Below are 26,113 nucleotides of genomic sequence, written 5' to 3' on the forward strand. Positions count from 1 at the left end.
ATGAAGCTGAAATACCTACGTACCCAAGTACCATTGAAGAATACACAAGAGGAGAAGGTTGGCATCTCTGTCACCGCTGGCAGACAGCACTGTGTTAGAAAGGGAGGGAGGAGAGAAAAGAGATTTCAAATTTACTTGCTTGCTTAAAGGTTAGATTGAGGAGAAGGAAAGACTAAAGTATATCCATGTACAGAAAAAAAGAGACACTTGAATTTTCTAGTCTCATGCTATTTTGATGGAAAACGGTCTTGTAACGAACATAAATGATTTAGTCATCTGTGCAGTGACTTAATCACTTTGAAATAGATATAAGTACTACCAATAATTTTAGTTTTGGCACTAGTTCTCAGTCAAAGCCTGGCTCTGTGTAATTGCCAGCATTTAAAACTGCAATGTTACGCAGCAGAAGCAGACAAAACCAAAATAATTTTCATCAGTGAATGCTAAGGACATCATTGCTGTGAACAGATTAGCCTAGATTTTAACATGGAGTATAAACTGTAAGACATTTATTGTCAAAATATATTTTGACAATATATCTTGAGGTACACAATGTCCTGTTAAATACAGGAGGAGCTTTAATGATCGTGATGTTTATTTCCTCTCTTATTGTTAAAAGGAGAGGAAAGCTCATGACTGCAGATGTAAATTTCTGAAGCATTTTTCTTTACTTTTTTGCTTCCCTCCTAGAACTTCCTACTGTATGCTCTCGTGCAAATTTCCATTCTTTCTTATTCATGTCTTCAAAATATTAATCTGGTAGTTGCATTTGTGGAGCCCACCTGGAAGACTTCTAGCACAGAAGTTTGCTGTAAAGCAATAGGCTGTGCTGCCTGCCTGACCGAGCACTCCTGGCTGTGCTGCACTTTGCTGCACCTGACCTCTTGCTCAAAAAGTCCCCGGGCCACTTCTGGTCTGTTTAGACCTTCATGCTCTCATGCAGAATCCTTTAGCAGACAGTTTATTTCTCTTCCTGACCAGTCAGTGCAGATCTCTTCTGTGCAGTTGGTCAAACACGCTACAAAGCAGAGTACTGGAAGTGTAAATACATGGAAGATTACCAGCAGTTTAGCTTTTTTTCCTCCCACTCTAGGTTAGTATTAAGGATGGTCTGTCTGTGGAAGAATGACTTCTTCCAAAAGACATCTGCCTGTGATATATTTTTATGTAAGTGTATACACATTTAGAAATATTTGTAATTAAAACCTCTGAGGAGAAGATGAAAAAAGCAGCACTAGAGTGCTTGCTAAGTGATAATTTCTTCAAGATTCTGCTTCTCTGTACATCACGCCAGAATTCAGCTATCAGTAGTTGAAAGGATATACTCGAAGGAGCCTCCTGATGTACATTATTTTGACTGCCTTCCTTTTAATGGTTTGCATAGTGAAGACACGTGCTGTCTCATAACCCTGCCTCAAGGGTGATGATGTTTCCCCATATTGTGTAAATGAAAGAACTCTATAGAGAGCTGACTGGACCAAAAGAAAACAGGTTTTGTGTCTATGGCTGTTCTGACGAAAATCTCACTTATTGAAAGGACAAGTAACAGAAAAAAACCTTAGTCTTTTCAAAACATCTGTTGCAGCCTAATGAGGTTCCCAGTTGAATGTTTGGTGGCCTGTATTTAAAGAAACCCTATTACAGGCAAAGAAATGGCTCAGAAGCCTTTTTAATTTTTTGTCTTTTTTCAAGTCTTCACCTATGTGGTCATGAAGGCAGTAGGACATAATAAGCAACATGGTACCCACGTATGTATTCTGGGATGCTAGCAAGTCTATTCTTGTAGGTTATGTGCAAGTTCATCTTTTGACTGTTATCTCAGATTCTTTTACTCCTGACTGTTGCGTCACAAAATGTATTGCCTGGCATTCATCATAAAGTGGCAAACGATGGTTTAATTATGTATTTTTAATCCCGACAATTAGAACATGGAGTAGAATAATTCGTTGCAGCATTTGAGTAACATTTGAGTCCTTTTTCCTTTTTTTCCCCCTCCCTTTGCACTTGATGGAAATTCCATGTACTGCATTGAATAGATGTAAGGTCCGGAAGTGTCGATTAAGTACTAATGGAACTGACTTCCTATGCTATTAATGAAAACATGACTCATATTCTAAGGATTTGCAGTTGGATTCCTGTAACTTTTGATATTTCTGTTGTAATTGTTTTCAGCAATTATGTTTTCCTAGAACACAAAATGATGGTGAAAGAGTATATTAAAAGCAACAACAGCATATGTTTGTTTAAACTCATCCTGGTACAGATGATTCATATATTGATAGCACACAAGATTTCTGACACAGACAGTAGATGCATTTGTAATTTTCTTTTGATCTTTGCTGTCCAGAAGTATCCTTAGTGGGCAATGAAGGCAAACATTCAAACAGTAAACATATCTCAGGCTGTTTTTGTAGTGAACCACTACAAACATCCAGGATTCGCCTATTTGTGTGAATTACTTCTCTTGCTGAGTGGTTGAAAATAACAGTATGGTTTAAAGGGAGAAAATACTGACAACATGAATGTAGTATTTTTCGTGTAATAACTTGGTGACAGTGGAACTGATAAACACTAAGGTTGTAATCGTATCAAAACCTGAGCCATATGCCCGAAGAAACTCCTGAAGCCCTGGTGCAGTTTCTTGAGTCTGCGTAGTAGCACGGGCATAAACTCCATGCCCCCTAGAAAGTGAGCCACAGGATGGACTTGGGAACTACAGGCAGTTCCCAGTTCCCCTGTGATTTCAGGCAAGTAATTTAATGTAGTGTATTTCCCCATTCTCCTTTCGGAATATGACAATAAGGTTGCACAACCTACTTGATGTTAAGTCTGTTAACGTGCGTGTGGTGATCAGACACACCAGTAATGGCAGCCAAGCAGAAAGCTAGGAATGGTTAATGTTTCTTAGGTTACTTCTTGAAGCGCCCATACTCAATTGTAGTGCTGCTCATGTTTTAAGCATATTCATGAAACTGGGCAGTAAAGTGTGTTTTATATAAATATAGATGTAAAATGGGCTGGAGAGCAACAGAGCTCATTTTGTTTTGTGATGGTTTTTCTGTTTGTTTGTTTTTTGTTTTGTTTTTTCTTGTTTATGATAGGGAAGTGAAGAGTTTGTCTTGCTCTCGCTGTTTTTTCCTGTGGTAGAACTTCAGGGAATGGTGCTTTCCCTTCTTGTCTTTGTTGGAAATCTCTGCTGGATGAGAAAACAGAAGTTTGAGTTCATTTTATTATTTTTATTGAATTCTTTTGACATAGTTTGTGTGGTACACAAGTTTAAGCCGAATGGAGAATAGACATTTCATTATATCATCCTTCACAATTTGTCATTCAGGTTTTGCTTTTTGTCCTTTTCAATGTCAGCCTGTTTTCAGATTTTTCAGTGGCGTATGACATGTAAGCATTCAGTTGCTGTGTGCGTTTGTTTCAAAGTCTCTCTCATAGCCTTTCATTAAAGGTGAATTAGAAAAGACCTGAGTGTATAATGAGTTCTATGTGATGAACAAATACAGTTTACTATAAAATTTACCTTCTAAAGGTAATAAAAGTACCAAAAGTCCTTCTCTTACTACTTACATATTCTGAAAGAAATAATAAATAGATGTTTTCCAGTTTTGGAGGTAATGTTTAATGTGACTTTCTTATTTTTGTGTTAATAATTTCCATATTTCTCAAATTACACTTTTGTCACCTACTGATTTAACCAGATAATTGCATTTAAGTACAGTGAACTCTCCAGAGCTGTCCACCCTAACCCCCTCACCAAAAAAAGAAGTTGCTCATTTGATTCAGTAGATTTATAATCTTTGGCGGAATACATGTGTCTTTGACAGTTTTTTTCTGTTTGTTGTGCTTTAGACCTAATGATGAAAGAGTTATTATAGACTTCACATTTCTAGAGAAACTGCAGTCCAAATCAATTTTAATGATTTTTATGCAGTTGTTCTTGTGCTGCTTAACTCATGCAGGAGTAGTGAGATGGAGAGCTTGAAAGGGCCTGTGAAAGAGTTGAAACAACAAGATTTCTTTTAGTAAGTGCAGGACTCTGAAAGATGACTCCAGCCATGCAGCAAATGTTCTGTGAAACCTGTGCTGCCACTTGCTTCGGTGCTAGGTCTTTGTTTTATTTGTATGCTGGGACATTTCATGTCTGGGCAAATATACTGAATAGCTTGGTCTGTAAATGGCTTCTGCATGTTGCTGATTTGAGGATACACTGCTGGTACATCTTGGGTCTGCAAAATCTATATGGAAAGGAGTGCTGCACAGTGAACCGTCCATGGGTCCTTCATAGCTGGTGAGCACATCTGCAGGGGCTTTGCCCATTGTTTTTCTGACATAGCTAGCAGATGAACTGGATATAACAAATGGATCAGTTCAAGAACCTGTCTTCATAGGATAAATAAGTTGTTTAATTGCTCTTGTTTAATAAAGATCTTAACTTTAAGGTATTTCCTTGGGTTTTGATCTATTTGAACTGAAGACAAACAAGAGAATCCAGTAGTTCTAGTCTTACTCTCTCATTTCAGCTGCCTTGGAGACAAAATATAGCAGGTAACTCAGCTGAGAAATATTGTTTTTCTGTCTGGTTGCTGTACATTGAGACTTGCATCCTGCAAGAATCACAGAATAGTTGAGGTTGGAAGGGACTGATGGAGGTCATCTTGTCCAACGCCCTGCTCAGGCAGAGTCATCTAGAGCCAGTTGCCCAGGGCCATGTCCAGATGGGTTTTGAATATCTCCAAGGATGGAATTTTGGAGGAAGCAGTTTTGGAATTGTTTCCAGCTAAGCCTCTATAGGTAGTGGCTGCCCTTTCGCCTTGCAGGTGCAGAGCTCCCAAGAAACAGGTAGACGCGTTTCAGCTCTAAATGCACCATCCATAGCTGTTGGCTCCTGTGATGACTGAAAACGTACATCCATGAGATCATCCATGAGGCACACGTGTAAATCCAAATGAGCAACATTATTTTACCTTGAAGGATAAGATTACCTATTTCAAGGTAAAGTTTAGAACAGCCACCTCAGCATTTCTGTGTGCTTCTGTAGTAGTATCTCCATTTCTTTTGGGGAAGGTTTAAAGTGTACTCTTCTAAGCTGGAGGTTGCTTTCAAGGCCTAGACTTAGAAGTATTCCGGTATTAAAAGCTTTTAGAGCTGACTAGTTTCCACTGCCTGAAAGAAGAAAACCTTACTGCCAAATTCCTAGAGCAGGAATGTGCCAAAATCATGCAAAGAAATCTAAGTGGCTCATCTATTCGGTTGTTCTTCAAGATGGTTTCTGAACATCTGAATGTCCTACCGAATTTTCTTTGGCATTGCAGCTTCAACAATGAACCTACGGAGGCCATAGTGAAAAATAAAGTAGCTTTTGTTATGTGTCCCCTGTTCTCCAGATGTTCCATGCCATCAGGAAAGGGGCAGGGGTCAGCAGAGTGTTGCAGTGGGTACTGCTCCCACGGGGGCTGTACGACTCTAAGTTATAATTGAAGCAGGAATGTGCAGTGGTCAGCATGGAAACTCTAGTTGTTGGCTGAGTAACCTTTATTTTTTGTTGGAGAGGTCTCCTACTGAGATCAACTGACATTAAATTGTGGCAAGTTAACTTGCATTTTTATTAGTTTGCTAGAAAACTGATATAGACACTCAGGTTGCTAGCAGTGGGTGTTGTACTTTCTCATGCTTGTTCCTTCCTCCTCTGTGCAGGTATTCTTATAGGGGAATACATTTATTTAAATCAGAAAAGCCTTTGGTAGGATCTGTTACTTTTTATAACGTATGTTTGGACAGCATCTAACATGATAGTTAACAACTCCTCTTTTTTTCGGGTATCTTCTGCATGTTCTTGTCTCTCAACTTTGATCCTAAGAGATTTGTGGAAAGGTGAAGAGACAAGAAAAATAGGCAATTAAAGCTGTCTGTGTCACTGGAACACGACCATGATACATGTAACTATATTTCCGAGAAGAAAGCAAAAACAAAAGGGTTTTTTTCTTTTTCTTCCAGTAGTTCAGAGGTTAAAAGATTATTTTTTTTTTAACCTATTGAGGTATTATGACAGTGGACTTTCCTGAATTTCTTCATGGTTTTTTTTAGCCACAAGTTTTTGATAAGGAAACCAAATCTATGTGGCTTTTCATAAATTCCGTTCTTTTTGATTTAATTTTCACAATAAAGGCAAATTATGAAAGGACTTATCTTGCAGCAGTTTGGGCATTCCGTAAACAACCAACATCTCAGATGACCTTAGTCCCGCTCAGCTACTCATGTGCAACTGATTTTAAAACCTTTGCAGTGTCCCTAGGAGCAGATATGTCCTATTTCACAAGGCTGTATAATTCTGTCCCATTCTCTCTTGAAAATTTTAGTTCCATGATAATTTTTTGTCCTTTCAGTTTTCAAAAAGTTAGTCAGCTGTGGTTCTCTTAAGGCGGTGCAATACTGTCCTTTCATACAGTGTTTCTTGGCCAGTCCCATGTCATGGAGCAGAGAATGCAGGACAGATGCTTCACGCCTGGCATACTCAGCTGTTCCTGAGAATAAAACTACTACGTGCGACCAGCAAGTACTGCTTGGGGCAGCATATGCTAGCTGTTAATGTGTGACCTTTTAGTCCTCAGTAACTCCACTAATTCTACTCATTTAGAAAGAAAAAAAATTAGATATGAAATTTAGACAACTGAGTTTCTGAAGATGAAGCCACTGCTTTATGTTAAGCGTATTTATCGCTTCAAATCCTAGTTCCAGATGTAAGGTGTTGGTTGTACGCTGACTAGCATTCAGAGAGGTGGGTGAGTAGCATGAACTGCTGGCCAGGTTATTGGAGTATGTGGAGCTGCAAGTGATTGAATTACAGTGGCTTAAGAAGTTCCTGTCTCCTCAGCTGAGGAGCTGACATGCAGCTCAACTGATTGTACGTGCCCTACCAGACAGCTAAAAAATAAGCTAACTTGTGCTGGTTTAATTTCTGCTGCCACAGAATAAGCTGGGAGTCACTGACAGACTGCTTTTCTGGATGGTGCAGCTATTTATGGTTGTCTTGGCATAAGAGAATTTTGGATTTTGACTCCTTAATAAATAGTAACAGCTTTAGAAGTGAGACATGTATCTGACTCTCTTGGTTTGTCTTTCCATTATCCAATAGTCTGCGCTGGAGACACAATGAAACAGCATTTTTGCAGTAAGTCTGCCTTGCTGAAACATGGCTTCTTTGGGGCAGTGCTGCAGAATGATCAAATAAATAAGTCCTCAGGCAGGAGATGTTTTACATATACAGTACCTTTAATAATTTACAATTACCCTATGCTATAATTTTATTTTAAGTTTAAAATCTATTTTCCTAAAAAAAAAACAATTTACTCCACCTTACATCTTTTTTCTACCAGTGCTTTCATGGGAGTTAAAAAACTAGAGGAAATCTAGTTGTTGAGATACGTAGTACAAACTCTTACTGCACTTGGACATTTGCTGAGCTCTGCTGCTGAATAATACTTAAGTGCCTTGTAATTACCCACCTAGCTTTCCATATATTTTATAAAATCGTTCAAGGAAAGAATGAAAGTTTTCTAAATATCACATTATTACAAATGTAGTATTTATTTTTCTTGGACTTGATACCTTCCTAAAAAATTTGTTGTTTGAATGTGTTTACTCTTCTCTTCCTAAAGAAAAGATGACGGATGAATATCAGCATGGTTGAGTCCTTTCGTTGAGGTGATACAAACAAAAAAGCAGTAATAATGTGGGTAAAATGTCTAAGTTCTTAGGATATTAAATTTTGAAGTTTGTTGATCAAATATTCTTGTAAAAATTAGTATGCTTTTTGTAAGTGGTTTTGGTTTTGTTTTTAAAAATAAACCAAAGATTTTTCAGGTGATCATAGGTATTATTTTTGCCCTCTATATGTTTTAAAATGTTCCTGCTGGACATTTTACAGGGAGACTTTACACACAGCATTGCTTCTGTTTACAGGCAGTGTTTCCCAGAACTGCGGGTCAATCGCATGGGTTTTACTGTGCTGTTAGTATTTCCATTGGTGGTCATTAATGAAGTTGTGTGAAAGAGCCCAAACCAAAGGGTTGCTGAGCAAAAAGAGGTAAATGTCAGTGCAGCGACTGGATAACATGTAGAAAAAGAGATCAGTCAATAGAAAGAGAGTGGAAAAAACCCTCTGAATTAGGTAGGCACTGAGTTGGATGGCAGTCTGAACAAGATCATCTTGGTTTAGGATCTGGAAACAAGTAACACATGCGGTTGCTGAAGAAACCAACTCACAGTTGTGTAACTTATGCTTGAGGATAAGTGATGCAGACTATGCAATGAAATCTTTACTCTGCACCTGTGAACCTCAAACATTCGCACATCCGTTTTGAAACATCTGTGGAGTTTTTTTGTCCTCTTTATGGAAGTAACTTCAGGATAGACCTCATTTTTATTTCTGACTGTTGGAGTACAGTTTAAAGAACAGATACTTGTAATTCAGGATGGTTTTGAATGTAGGTTTCCAGAAGACCTTAATCATCCTTTTTTAAAGTTAATATTTTATGCATAAAATCACTGATAAAAAATATTTTCCTTTCTTCGTGTAAAGCTGCGCAGAGTGAAGAGCGGCTGTGTGCATTTAAGGACCCATACCAGCAGGACCATGGAATCAGTGAGAGCCGAATCTCCCAGGAAAATGGCACAATTTTGTGCATGAAGGGTAGTACCTGCTATGGACTTTGGGAAAAAACACGAGAAGGAGACATACATCTTGTAAAACAAGGTATGTAACGTTTCAGTGTAAATGCGGTAACTGTGCAACTCTTCCCTTTTTTGTGATCTAGCCAACCGATACAAAGATGCACAGCTGCAAAGCTAGACATTTTGTTTGTGCATTGTAAACATGCATAATTTTAAACTTCTCATTTAGCAATTTTAAAGATGAATAGAAAGTTTGTTTGAAATAAACTAATTCTAAAAGAGACCAGAGATCAAAGTTGAAGGAAAAAACACTCAAGTCGCTTGTTACTGAGGATGTCCAGAGGAAGATGGCTTGCTTGAATCTATCTCAGTATATGTATTGATGTAACGCTAAATTTGAAAATAAGTGTCTCATTAAGTAAAAATGTATATTCGTATCGGTTGGATATTTGTTTACAAAGGAAATTGCAGCTATAGCACGAAACACTCATATCACTAACTGTCAGTTCGCTGCTATTCTGCGAGGAGAGCAATGGTAGCGGCGGCTGGAGGGTCTTGCAGGTGCTGCAGACGTGTTTTGGTTACCGTTCTCAGGGACTCTGCCCTTTGTTACTTGGATACAAGCGAGTGTGGTATAAGGTTGAATGAAAACTGCTATTTACAAACATCCTGTGCAGTTGTACACAATGTTATTGTTTCATGTTTAATCTGGTAATCTGCTGAGAGAAGCAGTCTGACTGCTCACCGCAGCCCTAAAGCTGCCTCTTTCCTTTCCAGGCATTTGTGCATAAACGACGTTTAACTGCCATTAAGCATACTTGGGAAGGAACAGTTGCTGCAGGGAGAAAGGGCCTGCATTAACCAAGAAAAAAGTTGTGATCCTGTAGAAGAGTCCAGTGATGCCGACAATGAGGAAGGACAGAATTTTTAGAAATTACGCAAGAAGCACCAAACTATAGATGCAGCCTTGTGGCCTAGCTCTAAGGAGAGGACTAGATCACAGTTTCATCTAGCCTGTGGACCAGAGGGTGGTAATGTTGTCTGTGGTATCTATCAGACAAAAGGGGAATAGCATACTTCTGCTTAGAATGCTCAAGAATTCAGGTTTTGTTGTATTGAGATTGACAGCTGGACACCTCTCATGTTGGCCTTCATCATTGGCTGTATTTCTTCTCCTTGGCTGTGATAAATTCTGAAAGAAATTCTGATTTGGTTTAAAAGGTGGTAGTGAAGACAGACAAGCAAATTATGATTTTCCACCCCACTCTGTAACATTTAATTAGGTAATGTATAGATTTCTATAGGTGTGTTTAATTGTCCATGCAATAGAATTAATTTTATGCCTCCTTTTAAAAAGAATTCATTTGCCTCTTTTTACAGGTTGCTGGTCTCATATAGGAGACCCACAAGAGTGTCACTTTGAGGAGTGTATAGTTACAACCACCCCTTCCTTGATTCAGAATGGAACCTACCGCTTCTGCTGCTGTAGTACGGACTTGTGTAATGTCAACTTCACAGAAAATTTTCCGCCTCCTGACCCTACTGATACAACACCATACAGTAAGTCAGATGTTTTCAACTCTGTCATTTCATGGTTTAAATAATTTAGAGAGAGATCCTTCTTTCATGGTACTTTGAAACACGAAGCCTGCGACCTTTCTATTTATGTGCAACAGAAACAGCAAACAGAACAGAGCTTTTCCGTATGAAGTTTATCATGTTTATATATTCCACAGTGCTCTGCGAAGACCGAGTTAAAGGCTTACAAGAGAATTGTTTGTATAGGCAACTGCTTAATGCGGATTACATTTTCCAAAATGGTCTCTCATCTTGGGGTGCTTTGGTATTTGGATGCCCAACTTCAGCAGCCTGTGGGGATATTCAGACTGTTGTTAAAAACAGGCCAGTAAGTTCATTAACATTATGGTACCTTTGAAAAGTCTGGCCTTCCATTCAGTCATGGTTCACAGATAGCTTTGAGCGGTAGAACCGCTCTTACATCAGGCTGTTGAGATTCTCTCCCAACAGTTTTACAGTGCTTTGAAATCTGACCTCTTTCTTTTGCATATCTCTGGTAGGGATTAACTTTGGCATAACATTCAAAGAGTAGCAGTTGGAGCAACGTAGTTTTCTTCCAGATTAGATCTTCTGTTATTTATTATAAAATCAACATAACATATGAATCCAAATCATGGGGTCAGACCCCTTAGCCTCCTATTACAGAAGCAAGATCATGACTAGCAGACACACTTGTTGTGCTGTGTTCCAAGAATTAAGGACCTGTAAAGAAGCTGAGTTGTGACCTAATCGATTCATTTGGATAGCCTTTTCTAAATAAAAATTGTGGAAGTGAGATTGAATAGAGGCAGGTATGTAAATGGAAGTACAACTGTTTCTGTATGTTGAGAGTTCTTTATAAATGAAAAGTGTTTTGTGAAATGAAATGTCTTTAATTGGATAGTATTTACAGCTCTAGAATGAAAAAAAGAATAGTTTGTGTTTAAGTTAATTCAAATAATATAATTCCTAAACTCTGAAGATACTGATGCTTTCAAAAGTAGCTGTAGGATGGAGTCTTTGTAAGCAATTTTTGTCACAGTGAGGGCTTTGCATGTTAAAAAAAGCAACCTTTTACAGAGAAAGTATGTACAGTATAAATGAGTAAAGAGAGTTGGTAAGACTTGGTGCCTTTTGGCTGATAATACTATTTGTAGAACCAGTAAACAATCACCGTTTGGCATGAGTGTCTGAGCTCAGCACTGTGCAGTGCAGAAGAGACTCTGCTTGACCCTGGTAATAGTAATCTGATTGGGCTTCCCAAATGTGACTGGAGTTAGGGCTGTGCAGGGGGTTTAGACAGGAGGGAAAAAAGGTATAAAGATAATTCCTTGTCCCTTCCTATCTGCCCAAAATAGGAAGACAAGGTTCTTACAAAATTACTTGTGCTCATGCTTCTCTAAAGGTAGAAATTACAAGCTGAATTAGTTCAGTTATTGGACTATAAGATCTTCACGTAATTTTTAAGTGGAATTTTTAGTGCTGAAAGATCTAGCCTGACTTGTAAAGTGTGTGTGTATGGGAATGAAATTTGTAACACAGTCCTTAGTTCACCCAGCTGTAATTGAGTGTTGCAGCGTACATTTCTACTGACTCAAACTGTTTTGTGATATTGTGTCACCTTCCATTTTCATAATAGGCAAATTTGGCTTTAGGCATAAGCAAAGTAGGTTGCTGCCTAGCACAGTTGTCTGTCTGCTTTGACTAGGTTAAGAGATGGAGATTGGCCATTCCAGCAGCAAGGATGGCCACATTTGCCACTTTGGTGTTTTATTTGTAAAGCTCTAGTACTACTGCATGCGGCAGAGTTGGAGCTGCTCCTGGCAGTGTAAATCCCATACACCCACAGCACTGTGGTTCTAGGAAGCTGGAAGGGTGAAAAAAGGAGGAAGGCTACGGCACACAGACTCCTGCAACATTACTGACACCCGTTCCAGGCACTGGAGTATCCACGGTCCGTTTCTTAGCCCTCTTGACCCCTTCTAGAGCCCATTTTGGTGCTGTAAGATTTTGTTTTGCCACCTCAACATTGAGGAGAGAATTCTTGCTTTGGCAAAGTTCAATTTTTATGGAATTGTTGGGAAGCTTTGAATTACCTTCTAGATACCTGGCTTGGGCATTCTTCCAGCTTTTCTATTAAAGTTGTCAGAATGCTTTAAGGACATGAGTAAGTTTAGCTACACAGGCTGTGGCAATCTATATTACAATACCTTTTAGATTATTAAATTGAACAGGTCACAGTTATATGGGAGATCTTCTGCAGAAGATTATTTCAGTATAGCCCATGAACTGTAAGAGCGCCGTTTCATCTTTATTTTTGATCAGGCATTAAAAATGTTGTACATTGAATAGGTCTTGAATGACAGAAAGTAAGGTATGTGGCCTCCTAGAACTGTATTTATGGTCCTGTAAATTTCAAAGCAGATGCGACTCCTGTATGGTTAATTATGTGAAGCCTGGTGCATCCAGCCAATAGTTGACTAAGTATTTGTAAATGTTTTTCTGCTGGTTTCCAGTAAAATCACCCAGAATAAAAAGTTTCTGGAGTAACAGTTTAAAAACTAACAGAATCTGAAAACACTGCTGATGAACCTAGTCAATTTAAAACTTCATTGTTAAGGAATATTGTAGGTGGTGTTTTAAATATTTCCTTGCAAATATATGAAGGATCTGTGACAACAGCAGAATACTATTAGGCTCTTGAGCTAAATCCATCTAGAAAAATAATGGAGGAATAAAAAAAACTATACCATCTTGTGATTGCAATTTTTTGCAGGACAGTTAACAGTGGTGTACTGAAAGATGTAGCTACACTATAAATGATTCAAGAAGACTAAAAGTTAGTTAATTAAGATCTTAATACATGTTATATCTAACAAATTATAGTTGTAATAAAATATAGCAAATCTTCTCTTATGTTGTCTTATAGGATGTCAAAACGTGTGGAATGGAATACTTTTTTTTAAGCTCAAGTTTGGTCAGGACATAAATATTAGAAATCCATCTTATCTTGTAACAAAACTTTCATAAAAATGAAAAATAAGATTAAGGACAAACAGGTTCTCGAAGCCTAAAATTTAATCCTTACTGCTTTTTAATGTGCAGCTGGTAATTTAAAACAATCATACATCTGAGTAGTCATAATATTCTTCTCTTCTATCTTAAAGATAATCCAGGCAGATTTGAGTAGTTGTTGTTTGTTAGTCCCTCCAGCTAGAATTTTGCAAATGCTGTAGGGTGTAGTCTAGAGCCCACGGTCTGGAGGTATTAAAATTGCAAAGATTCAGGTAGCTGTTTGCTGATGCCAGGAGAAGTAGAAGTTGGGGAATGGTGTTTATTTCAGATATGAAGATTTGCCTGTGGAATTTGGAGCTACTGAAATGCCGAAGTTAAAAAACGAACTCTCATCTTCAACCTAAGCTTGCACTTTTTGGGAAGAATATACTTTCTTATGCTTTGCTAAATTACTCATGGATAGATGCATTATTCTTCCATCTTCTATTTTCAAAAAAAAAAGAAAAAAAAATTCCATCTTAACTTAGCCAGTATGTGTATGTACCCCTTAACTGACCTAAAAAGGGCCAACTGTGGCTTCCTGGGTAAATGTTCAGAGATATGTGTGTACTCTATTGACTTTGTCAAATATTTATTCTGAGACTTGTTAAATATCTGCCTCTTATGTCTACAAAATTCTGAGACTTCCTAAATTCTGAGACTGTTTTGAAGTCAAATTCATGAGTTCTACAATCATTTATAATGGCCATTTAAATAGAATTTAAGTAGCCAAAGAGGTAAATGATCTCCCTCGTTGGTCATAGATGTATTGCTGTAATGAAGCATTCTCGTTAAAATAACATCGAGATGAAAGCAACAAAGCCATTTTTAATTTTGTTTTTTTCCTCAAGGCTGCATTCCTGGCACCGCAAATAAAATAACCTTACAGCAACTGAGTGTTAAGAATATATTTTTGTATGACAGGTGATGTATTTGCATGATATATGGAAAAAATCCCTGGCAGCAACAGTTGAGCATTAGTGGTACATATTATTGTTGAAATGATGTAGGATTTTCTCCTCATAGCAACAAATGGTGGCTGCAATTTTTAGAGGATTTAGAAACTTCTATTGACTTTAAAAACTTACATTGAATAAGAGCACCAAAATTCGAATATAAAGAAACTGCCTCACACAGTGAAGGAAGTTGGTATTTCTTTATTCTAAAACACTGATAGACCGGTTTATCTTTCCAGTATATCATCTTGGCCTTTCTTTGCCAGCCTTCTTGCTATGTATATAAAATACATGTATAGAAGTATGTCTTTAAGTGCTCACAGAATTCTGTGGAAACTTAAAGGAAAGCTACCATTACAAAAAAAAAAAAAGTAACTATTAATGTGTGTGGCTGGGTCAGGTTAATTAAGGAAGTAATAGGCAGTTTTCATTTAACTATTGCTTTTGAGGCAGCAGTTAAACTCATGTTGCTGTGGCCCAATCTAACTCCCACTGAAGTGGAATTATATCAGGCTAATTTTGGGTAGTTGTAACCCTGCTCACACTCAGTTATTATCTTGAACAGCTTTTTTTCTGGAGAGCAGCATCTGATATTAATTTATAACTGAAACTCATTTACTTCAGCTGGGTTCTGCGTGCAGTACCTGATTAGCTCTAAATTCATACCCAGTGTTTGAACTGGTCTTTCATTTCCAGTCTGCCTAATCCACAATGCTCTGTAAATAAGCATTTTCCCATACTTTTTTTTCAGGTGGTTTGGATGTATAGCAAAGGGGAAGTTACAAACCTTTGCAGGATGGCAGATCTTCTGTCTTGAAAGATGGAAGTGGGACTGATCCACACAAGAATTAAAACTTGCACCCTTGAAAACACAGGTTGTCAGTCAGGCACATCTTCCCTGTAGTGAAAATATGGCATTGTATGTCGTTAATGTACCTTCATTATATTATAAGGCAGAGGAGGAAATATTAAGGCAGTAATTAAGGGCCTTAACATCTCTTTAAAGAAAAAAAAGAGTTTACTTTGAGACAGCTAAGTATTTGGTGCAAGAGGACAATACCATGCCTCCCAGGAAGTTACTTTAGAGTGCTGTAGAAAACGAAGATGCTGAACTGCCAAAGGAGATACAGATGATTGTGCATGGAGATTTCTAAATTTGTATCTCTGTTAAAAGAGATTATATGTGGAGCAGCTAATAGAGGGGGGGGGTGGGGAGGACACAACAAAAAGTGAGTTTTTCTTGGGAATAATTCTTTAAGATACTGACATAATGATGAAACACTCCGGATTTTTGCAAAGCTATTGACAAATGTGTATTTTCTTGAACCTTCAGTTGCCTTTCTGTCTGAAATTTAATGCTTGTTTAAAAGAAATTCTTGTATTATTTCTGTTTTGCTGTTTATTTGGTTACAGGAAATTACTTAAATGCAGAAGGGGTTGTGACACAGGGAGCACATGGTTACAAATTCTTAGTGATAACATTTTGGAAATGTGCGCTAATTAAGGCTGGTTTTCATGTTGTTACAACTGAGGCAAAGGGGATAGTGTTGTGGATTAATGTAGGAGAGAAAAAGTAGAAGTGAAAGTTGTTGCAGTGAGCAAACTAAGTATTAAAGCAATTAGTATAGAAAGTCATCCAGAAATTCACGTGAAAGCCTTAGTTTCTCTGAGAAACAGTGGAAGGTTTTGCAAGTCACCCAAGATAACTGGTAATGCTTGTTGAGTAACTTCAGTGATTCTTGTATTGAAATGGGTATATCAAAAGTAGAATCTCTTAAAGATTGTTGGTAGCAGCACTTGATGTTTTGACTTCTAAGACACCATAGTCTCCTGAGATTAAACTTGGATCTTTACTGAATTTAAAAGTAAAGCTTTGATGTGCAACTGGAGTCTGAATATGAAATGTTAGCTGTGAAGGCAAAGCCTACTTGGACAGAAAACCGTACATGTAAATTTTTTCTCTTACAGAAACATTTAATCAGGAAAATGAAATTGGAGTGTTTTACTTGCACTGAGACGGAAATGTTTTGGAAATGTTTGGAAGTGTTTTAAGATTTCTGTTATGCACCAAACCCACAAAATGCTAAAAACCGTGTTAAATAAACTAAGAAAAAAAACATGTTTATTTGAAAAAGGAGAAACAGTTCAAGTATTATTTTTACAAAAAAAAAAAACACCTTGTTTTTTTTATGAGTACATTCCCTATTGCCTTGTCAAACTGTTATTTGGAGCGCACTTGATAGGAGAGCTGCACGAGGTAACTGCAGAGCTGTGCCGGCAGGAATTAGTACTGTGTTATGACCAGTTACGGTCCAAGAACAAGGACTTTTGCAAAGTTCTTTGAAAAATCTGTTGGGAATCTAAAAACGAGCTTTATGGATGCAAGGTGGGATTTTATCTTTATTTTGACATTGTAAGTGTGTTTGTGAAGTGCTAGAGATGTAACTGTGCTGAAGAGGACTAAAAATATTTTACTTTAGAGTCCTTGGAGATCTCAGTTCTCCAAGTTGATGCGAACATAGCTATCAGCTTATTCATTTGATATAATTCGTCTGATCTGCATCTTTGTCATCTTTGAAGTGTCCTGCATTTTTTAGTACTACACAGCAAATACTTTATTCGAGTTTAAGGTCTAGAACGAAGAAAGGAAACATCCGTTTTCTGAAATATAGTTAGTGATTTTTGCCACCTTCAATTATAGTGAAAACTTACATTTTAAGCTAAGTGCTATCTATAAATAGGTGACTCAGTTCTTGTCTCATGTGCAGTTCTTGGGGCACTAATTTACATCTCTGCTGGAAATTTCGTTGCTTATAGTTAGTATGTTTTAGGCACTTCTGAGAGTTTGAAGATCTGCAAGTATCTTTGGATAATACAAATATAGTAAAAATATTTTTTCTGTTTACTGAGAATGCTGAGTGTTGTCTGACTTTCATATTGTTGTATAATAAATTCAATGTCATAATTAGCAGATACCTGTTGTGACCATGCACGTTGGGGCGTTATTGTGAATGCCTTATAGACACAAGGCAAAAGTAGATAAGGCTTGTAAGAATGGGGCTCTTTCGGAATGCATTAGTGGAAAATTGGACTGTAAATAAAAAAGGCAGTAGATAAGGAATTGTTTTGCCTCCTCTCAAGGCAAAATGGAGGACATGGATGCTATACTTTTTATGTCTTTAGTCAGCTGCTGCAATATGCAACATAATACATGTGTACAATGTATATAATATCAACATTATTCTGAACAAATCCTACACGGCTATTTAACAACCCAAATAATTTCAGAAATAGGTAGGAGCTCTCTGGAAGGCAGATGGACATACCACTATGTTTTCTGGGGGTATTCTAAATTGACAGGCTTTCTGATATAGCAGTAGTAAAAGGCTTCTAATAACTATTCCACTCACCCCCAAAACTTTAAGACTGGGTGCTGTAAATCTTAATACTTCAGAGTGAGTTAAGACTACACCACCATGGAAGCATTTCTTCTTTAAAGACTTATGAATGTGGTTAGGTAACTCTCCTCAACAAACTATACTGACTGAATTAGCCAGGATACTGTACCTTGTAGTCATTACTATGTTTATGTTTTGTGAATGTTCTACTTGTCTGTGCCCCTGTGCTTTTTCAACGTTTATTTCCACACTGCTTTTGTTGGTATCCCCTTCTCCCTGTCTTGTCATGCTAAAGGGTTCCTGCAGTGAGCAGGAGTGGCAGAAGTGCCTGTGCGCAGGCTTCTCCGCTGCCGAAGCTCCTGACAGAGAGCATTAGCTTCAAAATGCTATGGCTGTATCTCCCTGGGCAGGCTGGAGCTGCCAGGCGTGGTGAGAATGCTGCTCTGTATAATCAGGCTCCTTTCTCCTGTGATGTTACCCTAGTAATGTTCCTCATATTTGATTTTTAGCGTGGCTCTACTCTGATTTTCTTTAATAATGTTGAAATGAGTGGAGTTAAGATTAAAAGCAACAAGAACTCTGCAAAGTTCAGTTATAAAGCACTCCTAGGTGCTTGTGCTGCCAGCTACTACTAATAAATTCCCACTCTCAGCCTGTCACTGGTTTTGTTCTGTCCCCAGTACAGTGATGGTAAGAAGGGTCTTTGTCCACTGGTTGCTGACATAGTAAGAGGCAGACTTGGGACTGGAACTGTTAAGCACAAAACAGGAGATCGCTTATTAGTATTGGGTCTGTTACTGGCTGTGCAGTGCTATTAAGCTCATCTGTGCAGAATAATGTTCAGATCATGGAAAACCTTTCATGTCTTTTACTTTCTCCTTAATTAGACATTCTCAATTAGCCTCATTTGTTTCTGTCCTATGTGCTAAGCTTGCTGATCAAAATCTGATCCTTTATCATGATTTCATCCAATACATTTTACCCCCTTATTTTGGAACGGATACAATTTCAAAAGAAAGCTTTAAGTTCTTCGGCATTTGACGTGCCCTCAGAATAGCCCCCTGTGAGCCCAGCTGCTCTGCAGTCTTACCCGAGTTGCCGCCATAGCTCAGCTCAATGGAACTCAGCCTCCTCAGAAGAGACTGAAAGCCCAGACAGATGATTAAAAGATGTTGGCTCTTCAGAGTTGGTCGTTAATCACCGGTCCTTTTTGAGCCTTTTCCGGTAAAATTTTTCTCTCTATCTGGAAAATATTGTGATCCTGAAATCCATTACAAATCCAGTGCTGATTTCTGGTTCCTTTCCTTGTAGTACAGCACAGCTTCGGAGAGGAGACTGTCTAGAGGTAAAACACTCATGGTATTTCGATCCAGCGCAACCTTAGGAGCCCTAGGTAAAGAAAGCTTTTGGTTTTTTAGCAAGGTGATAAGTTGTTTCTGAGAACATTTGCACTACTTCTAGACAAAGCGTTTAAACTGGGTGGAATGATGTCAGGCAGATGGTGGTGCAGTGGCGGCTGGAGGCAGGGCTGGCTGCCTGCCCGCAGCCCCAGGGAGCACCAGCTGCGGGGCAGCACCCAGCTGCGGGGCTCCGGGTCCGGTCTGGCTCGCAGGCGCTGCAGGCAGAGCCTGAACTCAGGACTGTCTGTGCCTATCTTTGTATATATGCACTAATTGCTTGTTCTTTACGTGGCTTGATTTCTTTTTACTGTTTTCACAACTGTGCTATTGGAGCATCTTCTATTGGGAGTGTAAAAAAGGTTAGGAGCTGTACTTGATAGAAGCTGTAGTTTGTCTGCACCGTATCAGACAAAATCTCTGCGTGTGGATAGGTACTGGGGATCTGGGTTTTAAATTTGTTTTCCTTGCAAATAATAAATTTTTATTAATAAAGTGAATGGCAAATTCAGGTAAGTGCCTCAGGTGTTTGAATTGTGAACCTGTGACTAACTCTGTAATTCTGAATGTGAAGTTTCGTAACTAGGCATCTAGCTCCTGACATGTGTCATCCTGGCTATAGATGTCTCCATTATTTCTGAAGAACTGAGCTGTCAGGGCTGTTTCAAAGTCACAGAGATCGGAGGTGATCTTTTGGCTTTCTGACCAACAGAAATCACGTGCTTGGAAAACAAGAGTTCACAGAGCATCCAGGGGAACCAACGCAAACAGGGAAGCATCGCGTTGGTGTGCTGCTCCTGGTCACGTTACTCCTGATTATATACCAATTGCAGGTTTTTTCAAAGCTGTCACTTCCAAGACTAAATAACTCCTATTGTTGCTATCCAGCCAGGAGATGATGAAAGTATATTCCCTAAAATCTTGATGAAGATTCGCATAAATATAATTATACTATTGAAAGGCCTTCAAGCAAACAGAGATTCAAGTTGATACCAAAAGTCTATTTACATTTGTGTTGGTTATATAATCAAGAAAGCTTACTGTTGTTAATAGGACGTATTAGGGTGAGGGGAATTCCTGAAAATATTATAAGGAGACTTAAATGAAATATAAAGAGTAGAGTTGCTCAATCCTTAACTACTTCTCTATACTAGTGCTGAGTCTGTCTTTGTGTCTTTTCATTTTACCTTGAAGTTTTTGTGGTATTACTTTTCCCAGTCACGTTTCAGTTTTGTTCCCTTTCCATGATAGGTTTGGGAATGTTCCTTATGTATTGGTTCCTTCCTTATGTATTGAAATAGCTGTTGTTGATGTGTACCATTCATTATTATTTTTGCTGTTTTGTATTTAATAAATAAAATGAACAGTGCTGTGTTGCTGTGGACACTAACACCTAAGCATTGGAGTTGAGAGACTGAGTGTTGTGTCTGTTCTTGTGTGTTAGAGACTTTCCTTGTTGCAGTTCTCATTAGGACTGAATTTGTGATACGAAATCTGACTTCTAATGCCAGCTGTTAGAAATCTGCAGAATTTTTTTTTATCTTCTATGCTTTGACTATCAGAATAGATATGGATCTTCCTAAATGCTGAATGTCATCAGATTTATGTAGACAGTCCATATGTTTCTTTCTCAGAAGTCTGTTTTGATAATCAATGTTTTATTTTGGGATACTAAGATATTTATCCTGTAACACATTTGATAATTTGAAAGAAATCAATATATTCATTAGTCTTAAAATCTAATAGGAATTTTACCTTATTTCAGTTGATTTTTGTAGTATACTTCATACCAAATTGATTCATGACAGAACGTTTAATATTACCAATATGTCTAAAGGGGAGAAGTTAAAAATTTAGTCTCTTAAGAGCAAGGAAAAATATTGAAAGAGGGAAATGTGAAGACTTTCTGTTGCCTTAGCTTTTTTTTTTTCCTGTGCGTTAGTTTTTTTTTTTTCCTTGTTTTGGGGTAGAGAGATTTGATGTTTTCTGAGAGGTCTGAGAAAGGACTTCCTTTTCCAAGACATCCGATACCAAGTAGCGTTGAGATGGAACAGGAGTTTGTGATCCAGTTCTTTTAAATTCCTTTGAGGTTTCATTGAGGTGGATTCAATGTTTCAGCACTACAGTTTTATGCATTTATTTCAAAGTTTGAGCCTAGAAAATATTACATATATGTTTCTTGACATTAGGCCAGTTATTTCCTAAAAGTTTCTTAAGTATCTGTAGACGACATTAGACAGCTTTTGACTTTGGCCTGGATTTTTGCCTTCCTTTAGACTGACGGCCTGAGGCTCATTTAGAAACAGCTTGCAGGCCTGTAAATATTTTTTTAGACTAGCAAAAAATTCCTTGTTCCAGACACTCATATTGACTTCAAAGCTGTGTATGCTTTGAGCAAGGGTAAGGTATTCTTGCGTCCTGTAAAAAAGCACTTCTCACTTTTGTAACACTTGGACAAGAAGTATAAGTGTTGGAGCTGTAGCAGTGAGAGTGGTTTTTTGTTGTTTTTTTTTCCTATGCAAAATAAAAATATTTTCATTTATCTTTGAGTGATGGTTCAGAGCCCTGTTTTATCAATCTGTTCACAAACTGAATCCATGTATCTGAAGGAATACATGGCTGATGTGTGCTCTAGACAGCTGGGCCGTCTATATGGAGCCACTAAGATCATTGTTGCTTGATCATAGTTCTGTTTCTACCATTAAAGCATTAACTCACTTTAAAAGTAATGATGTGGGATGCAGAAATAGAACTTTAAACCTTAATAAATTAGTACGAATGTTATAAAACACAAGTGCAGTTTTTATATATATGTCCTTTTAACATGGGAGGCTTTACTCTTTATAAAGTAAAACCGAAACAACACATAACACACACACACAAAAAACCAAAACCCAAACTAGTATCTTCAACAAAAAAACAGACAAAATAACCTCCAAAGGTGGAAAAAATACCCACATTCACACCAACATGAGCTCCTGAAAGGTAGACATCTAAACTGCAGCACATACATATTGGTTATATTTTAACTGCTGTTCTGTTTTCTTCTTTTTCTGTTCTCTGAGGATATAATAGCAGTGAATAAGGCAAAATTCAGTGAATAAGGCAAAAATGCCCAGAGAAGTTGTGGATGCCCCATCCCTGGAGGTGTTCAAGGCCAGGTTGGATGAGGCTTTGGGCAACCTGGTGTAGTGGAGGATTTCCCTGCCCATGGCAGAGGAGTTGGAACTAGATGATCTTTGAGGTCCCTTCCAACCCTAACCATTCTGTGATTCTATGATTGTATAAAATGGGTGATGCTAACTGAGCCACAGTGAATTACACTTAGCAATGTTCTTCCTTTGAATGCAGATCCAGACCCTGCTGCTCTGTGATGCTATGGGAAAGCAGAGAAAACTTGGTGGAAACTTACTGTGAAATAAAGCATGGAAAACCCTCAGAAGTCAGTGATAGACGAACATATAGAAAATATTTAAGCTGAGTTTTGAAAAAGTTTTTTTTTTTAATGACCCTGAAAAGTAACTCAAGCTTTTCTCTGCCTTCATCAGCACTGTCAGCAGATCAATCATGCACTTGTCAGCCGTACAGATGAAGCTGGGAAGTGTCCACCACCAGACATAGGTTTGGGTGAGCAGAGCACTGTACACACCCACATTAGACACTCCTAGCTGCGGAGCCATTCATAGAATCATAGAATCATAGAATGGTTAGGGCTGGAAGGGACCTTCGAAGGTCATCTAGTCCAACCCCCCTGCAAGGAACAGGGATATCTCCAACTAGATCAGGTTGCTCAGGGCCTTGTCCAACCTGGCCTTGAACGTCTCCAGGGATGGAGCATCCACCACCTCTCTGGGCAACCTGTTCCAGTGTTCTACCACTCTCATAGTAAAAAATTTTTTCCTAATATCCAACCTGAACCTACCTCCCTCTATTTTAAAACCATTACCCCTTGTCCTATCATAACTGGCCCTCCTGAACAGCCTCTCCCCATCTTTCCTGTAGGCCCCCTTGAGGTACTGGAAGACCGCTATAAGGTCACCCCGGAGCCTCCTCTTCTCCAGGCTGAAGAGCCCCAACTCTTTCAGCCTGTCCTCATAGGAAAGGTGCTCCAGCCCTCTTATCATCTTCGTGGCCCTCCTCTGGACCCTCTCCAACTGGTCCATGTCCTTCTTATGTTGGGGGCTCCAGAACTGGACGCAGTACTCCAAGTGAGGTCTCACGAGGGCAGAGTAGAGGGGGAGAATCACCTCCCTCGACCTACTGGCCACACTCCTCTTGATGCAGCCCAGGACGCGGTTGGCCTTCTGGGCCGCAAGAGCACATTGCCAGCTCATATTGAGCTTCTCGTCCACCAGTACTCCCAAGTCCTTCTCCTCAGGGCTGCTCTCGATCCAATCACCACCCAGTCTGTATTTATGCCTGGGATTGCCACGACCCAGATGTAGGACCTTGCATTTGGCCTGGTTAAACTTCATGAGGTTGGTACGGGCCCACCTCTCCAGCCTGTCAAGGTCCCTCTGGATGGCATCCCTCCCTTCCAGCGTGTCAACGGCACCACACAGCTTGGTGTCATCGGCGAACTTGCTGAGGGTGCACTCCATGCCACTGTCCACGTCACCGACAAAGATGTTGAAGAGGGCCGGGATTCATAGCATCTTCGGGGCAGACTAAAAATATGAGTGGGTGAAATAAATATAGACTGTAAACCAAAAGCATTACACATCTCCTGAGTACTGTGCCGGGAGCTCTGGGAGGGATGCTGTCCACAGGCCTCACAGTTCTTGCAAACAGTGCTTGTACAGGCACACTCGCAATGGGAGAGTGCTGAGGAAGACGTGGGCTAACCCTGCTCAGCTTTGGAGGGTTAAATAGGAGGTTTCTTCTGTCCAGCACTAAGAGAATAGTTAGTGTGTTATAGCAGTGGGAGAGAGTGCATCAAGGGAAAAGTTTTAAACTAATTTGAGATCTCAACTGTATAGCTCAGGCTGAGGTTATCTTTCAAATTTTTATACACATCAGTTACATGGAATATATTTTTAAAATTATTATTGTTTTATTTAAAACAGAAAACACCAAGTTCTACTGTGGGGAGAAAGTTTGCGTAATAGTCTTGGGTATTAGATACATAACATGAAAACAGTAATAATTACATTATACTGTGGAAAACTCATAAATTGCAAATCCTTAATTTCACTGAATATTCCAGAATAGACCAAGTGAAATGAGGTACCAAAGATACCAATCTGAACAGCTTCTCCCAGCTCTGCTGAACTTGATCCTACACTGAGCTAGTGTGTAGGATTATAATCTATCACAGACTACACAGAGCAGGCAGTGGAGGCAAGCACAGTCCTGCATTTAGTAAGAGTCCGTCTGTGTGGTCACTGTGTTATGTTTGCTGTGGAACAGAAGTTTCTTACAGTGTGGGGGAGTGTGGTGCTAAATATTTAATTAGCTGAGATCATATGTCACCTAAATGTTCATCAGAGACCTGTTCATTTTATGCCTGCACACTTACATGCTAACTTACGAGTGAGTTGGTAGGTGAGCATACACTGGTAAATTTGGAGATTTTTCAATTCTGTATAAGAATTGATCACTTTTAGTCATTTACAGTTTCCGCGTAAGCAAGACCTGACAAGTAGCCTGGCACGTTCAGTGCCACAGTGATGCCAGAAGCATGTCATGAATTTCTTCACTGCATTAATGTATTTGTAATCATTGTAATGGGTTATGTCAGTAGCAGTATCTTATTCCCAAAAGTGCTATTGGCACAATGCTGACCTGTGCTATGATGGAACCCTTGAAATAAGATTGGAAGAAGGCAAGCTTTTCCATTCGTTCTAGATTATTATAAAATGAAATACTTACCAGGTGGGTGCCATTTTTTCTTCTGAAGAAGCAAATATGTACTTGCAAATACCTTTCCAAGTTTGAATATTGGCTTACCGCTGTAGTGTAGCTGTATTTTAATTGTTTGGGAGAAATGTGCTGAGGTACTTGACAACTTGCTATGTTATTGCAGTGAACTGGGCTCCTGACAGACTTTCCTGGATTTGAAATCTTAAAGGCAAGTTTAGGAAGAAAAATAGAAAGTGTATTTTGTAAGCGTCATAGAAATCGTAGAACGCTTGGATTTCCTTTTTGAAAGGATAAATTGGGAAATAGAACTCTTGTCTAAAACAATAATAGGATGGTACCTGTTCAGAGGCCTAACTGATGTGATTGCCTGCGAATTGTTAGAAGGGATAGGTAAGGAGAACAAACAAAAAACCGCAATCACCAAACCACAGCGCAGGCTGAAAGTGTAAAGTTGATTGAAATCTTCCCTTTCAATTTGGCAATCATAAATCCTCGTTTTTGTCCTGGTTATGTATTTTCACTTTAATGGAGCTTATAGAATCACATATTCCTAAATCTGATTTCTTTTAAGAGTAGTGTGAGAACAATGGGCAAAAAATTTCAGAAGACTAGTGATGGGAGATGTCTTTTTTGGATGACCAAACACGTATATATTAAAAGCGGGCAAATTTCACAGCATCTTTGGTGAGATCTGGAAATGCTCTGAAGGTGCCCAGTTGGGAACCAGAAGAGTAATTTCAAAATCTTGGCTATGACTGCTTGTATTTCATGATGTGTTAAAGCAGGACACCTGTCAGGAACGAGTCAGTCTCAAGTTAAATTTTATTTTGTTGTTTCACAAGAAGGGTTTCTATTTGTTTAATGGGACTTGGTTTTGCTGTTCATTTAACAAGATTTCATGGTACACTCAGGATTTGAGTAAATCAGATTGACAGAAGCCTTCTTTGTATGCGTTTTTTAAAAGGCTGCTTTTCCTATTCTAATTTCTACAGTATATGTGTAAATAAGTGTCTTGTGAAGTCATCAGTCTCAGTCTTATGGTTTAATTGTACAGCATTGAAACAGGTGAAACCAATACTCATAGCTGTGACAACTTCAGGGATTGATTTAAGAAAATTTTTAATTACATTGAAAATAGGTTTAAAGTAGAACAGTTACAGAAGCTGTATCATTCAGAATGTAAAAGTGTTTTATTCAATCTGTGAAATTA

General features: G+C 38.6%; 1 protein-coding gene across 1 annotated transcript in view; it reads left to right on the top strand.

Annotated features, from left to right (window-relative positions):
* BMPR2 (bone morphogenetic protein receptor type 2) overlaps window positions 1–26,113 on the top strand; it is a 103,968-nt gene that overhangs the window by 46,607 nt on the left and 31,248 nt on the right. The window contains exons 2-3 of the mRNA XM_086615881.1: window positions 8,588–8,761; window positions 10,060–10,239. Coding sequence (XP_086472007.1) covers window positions 8,588–8,761; window positions 10,060–10,239 — 354 coding nt within the window. The remainder of the gene's footprint in view (window positions 1–8,587; window positions 8,762–10,059; window positions 10,240–26,113) is intronic.

This window comes from Tauraco erythrolophus, chromosome 8 (assembly GCF_009769465.1).
Source record: "Tauraco erythrolophus isolate bTauEry1 chromosome 8, bTauEry1.pri, whole genome shotgun sequence".
Taxonomy (NCBI): Eukaryota; Metazoa; Chordata; class Aves; order Musophagiformes; family Musophagidae; genus Tauraco; species Tauraco erythrolophus.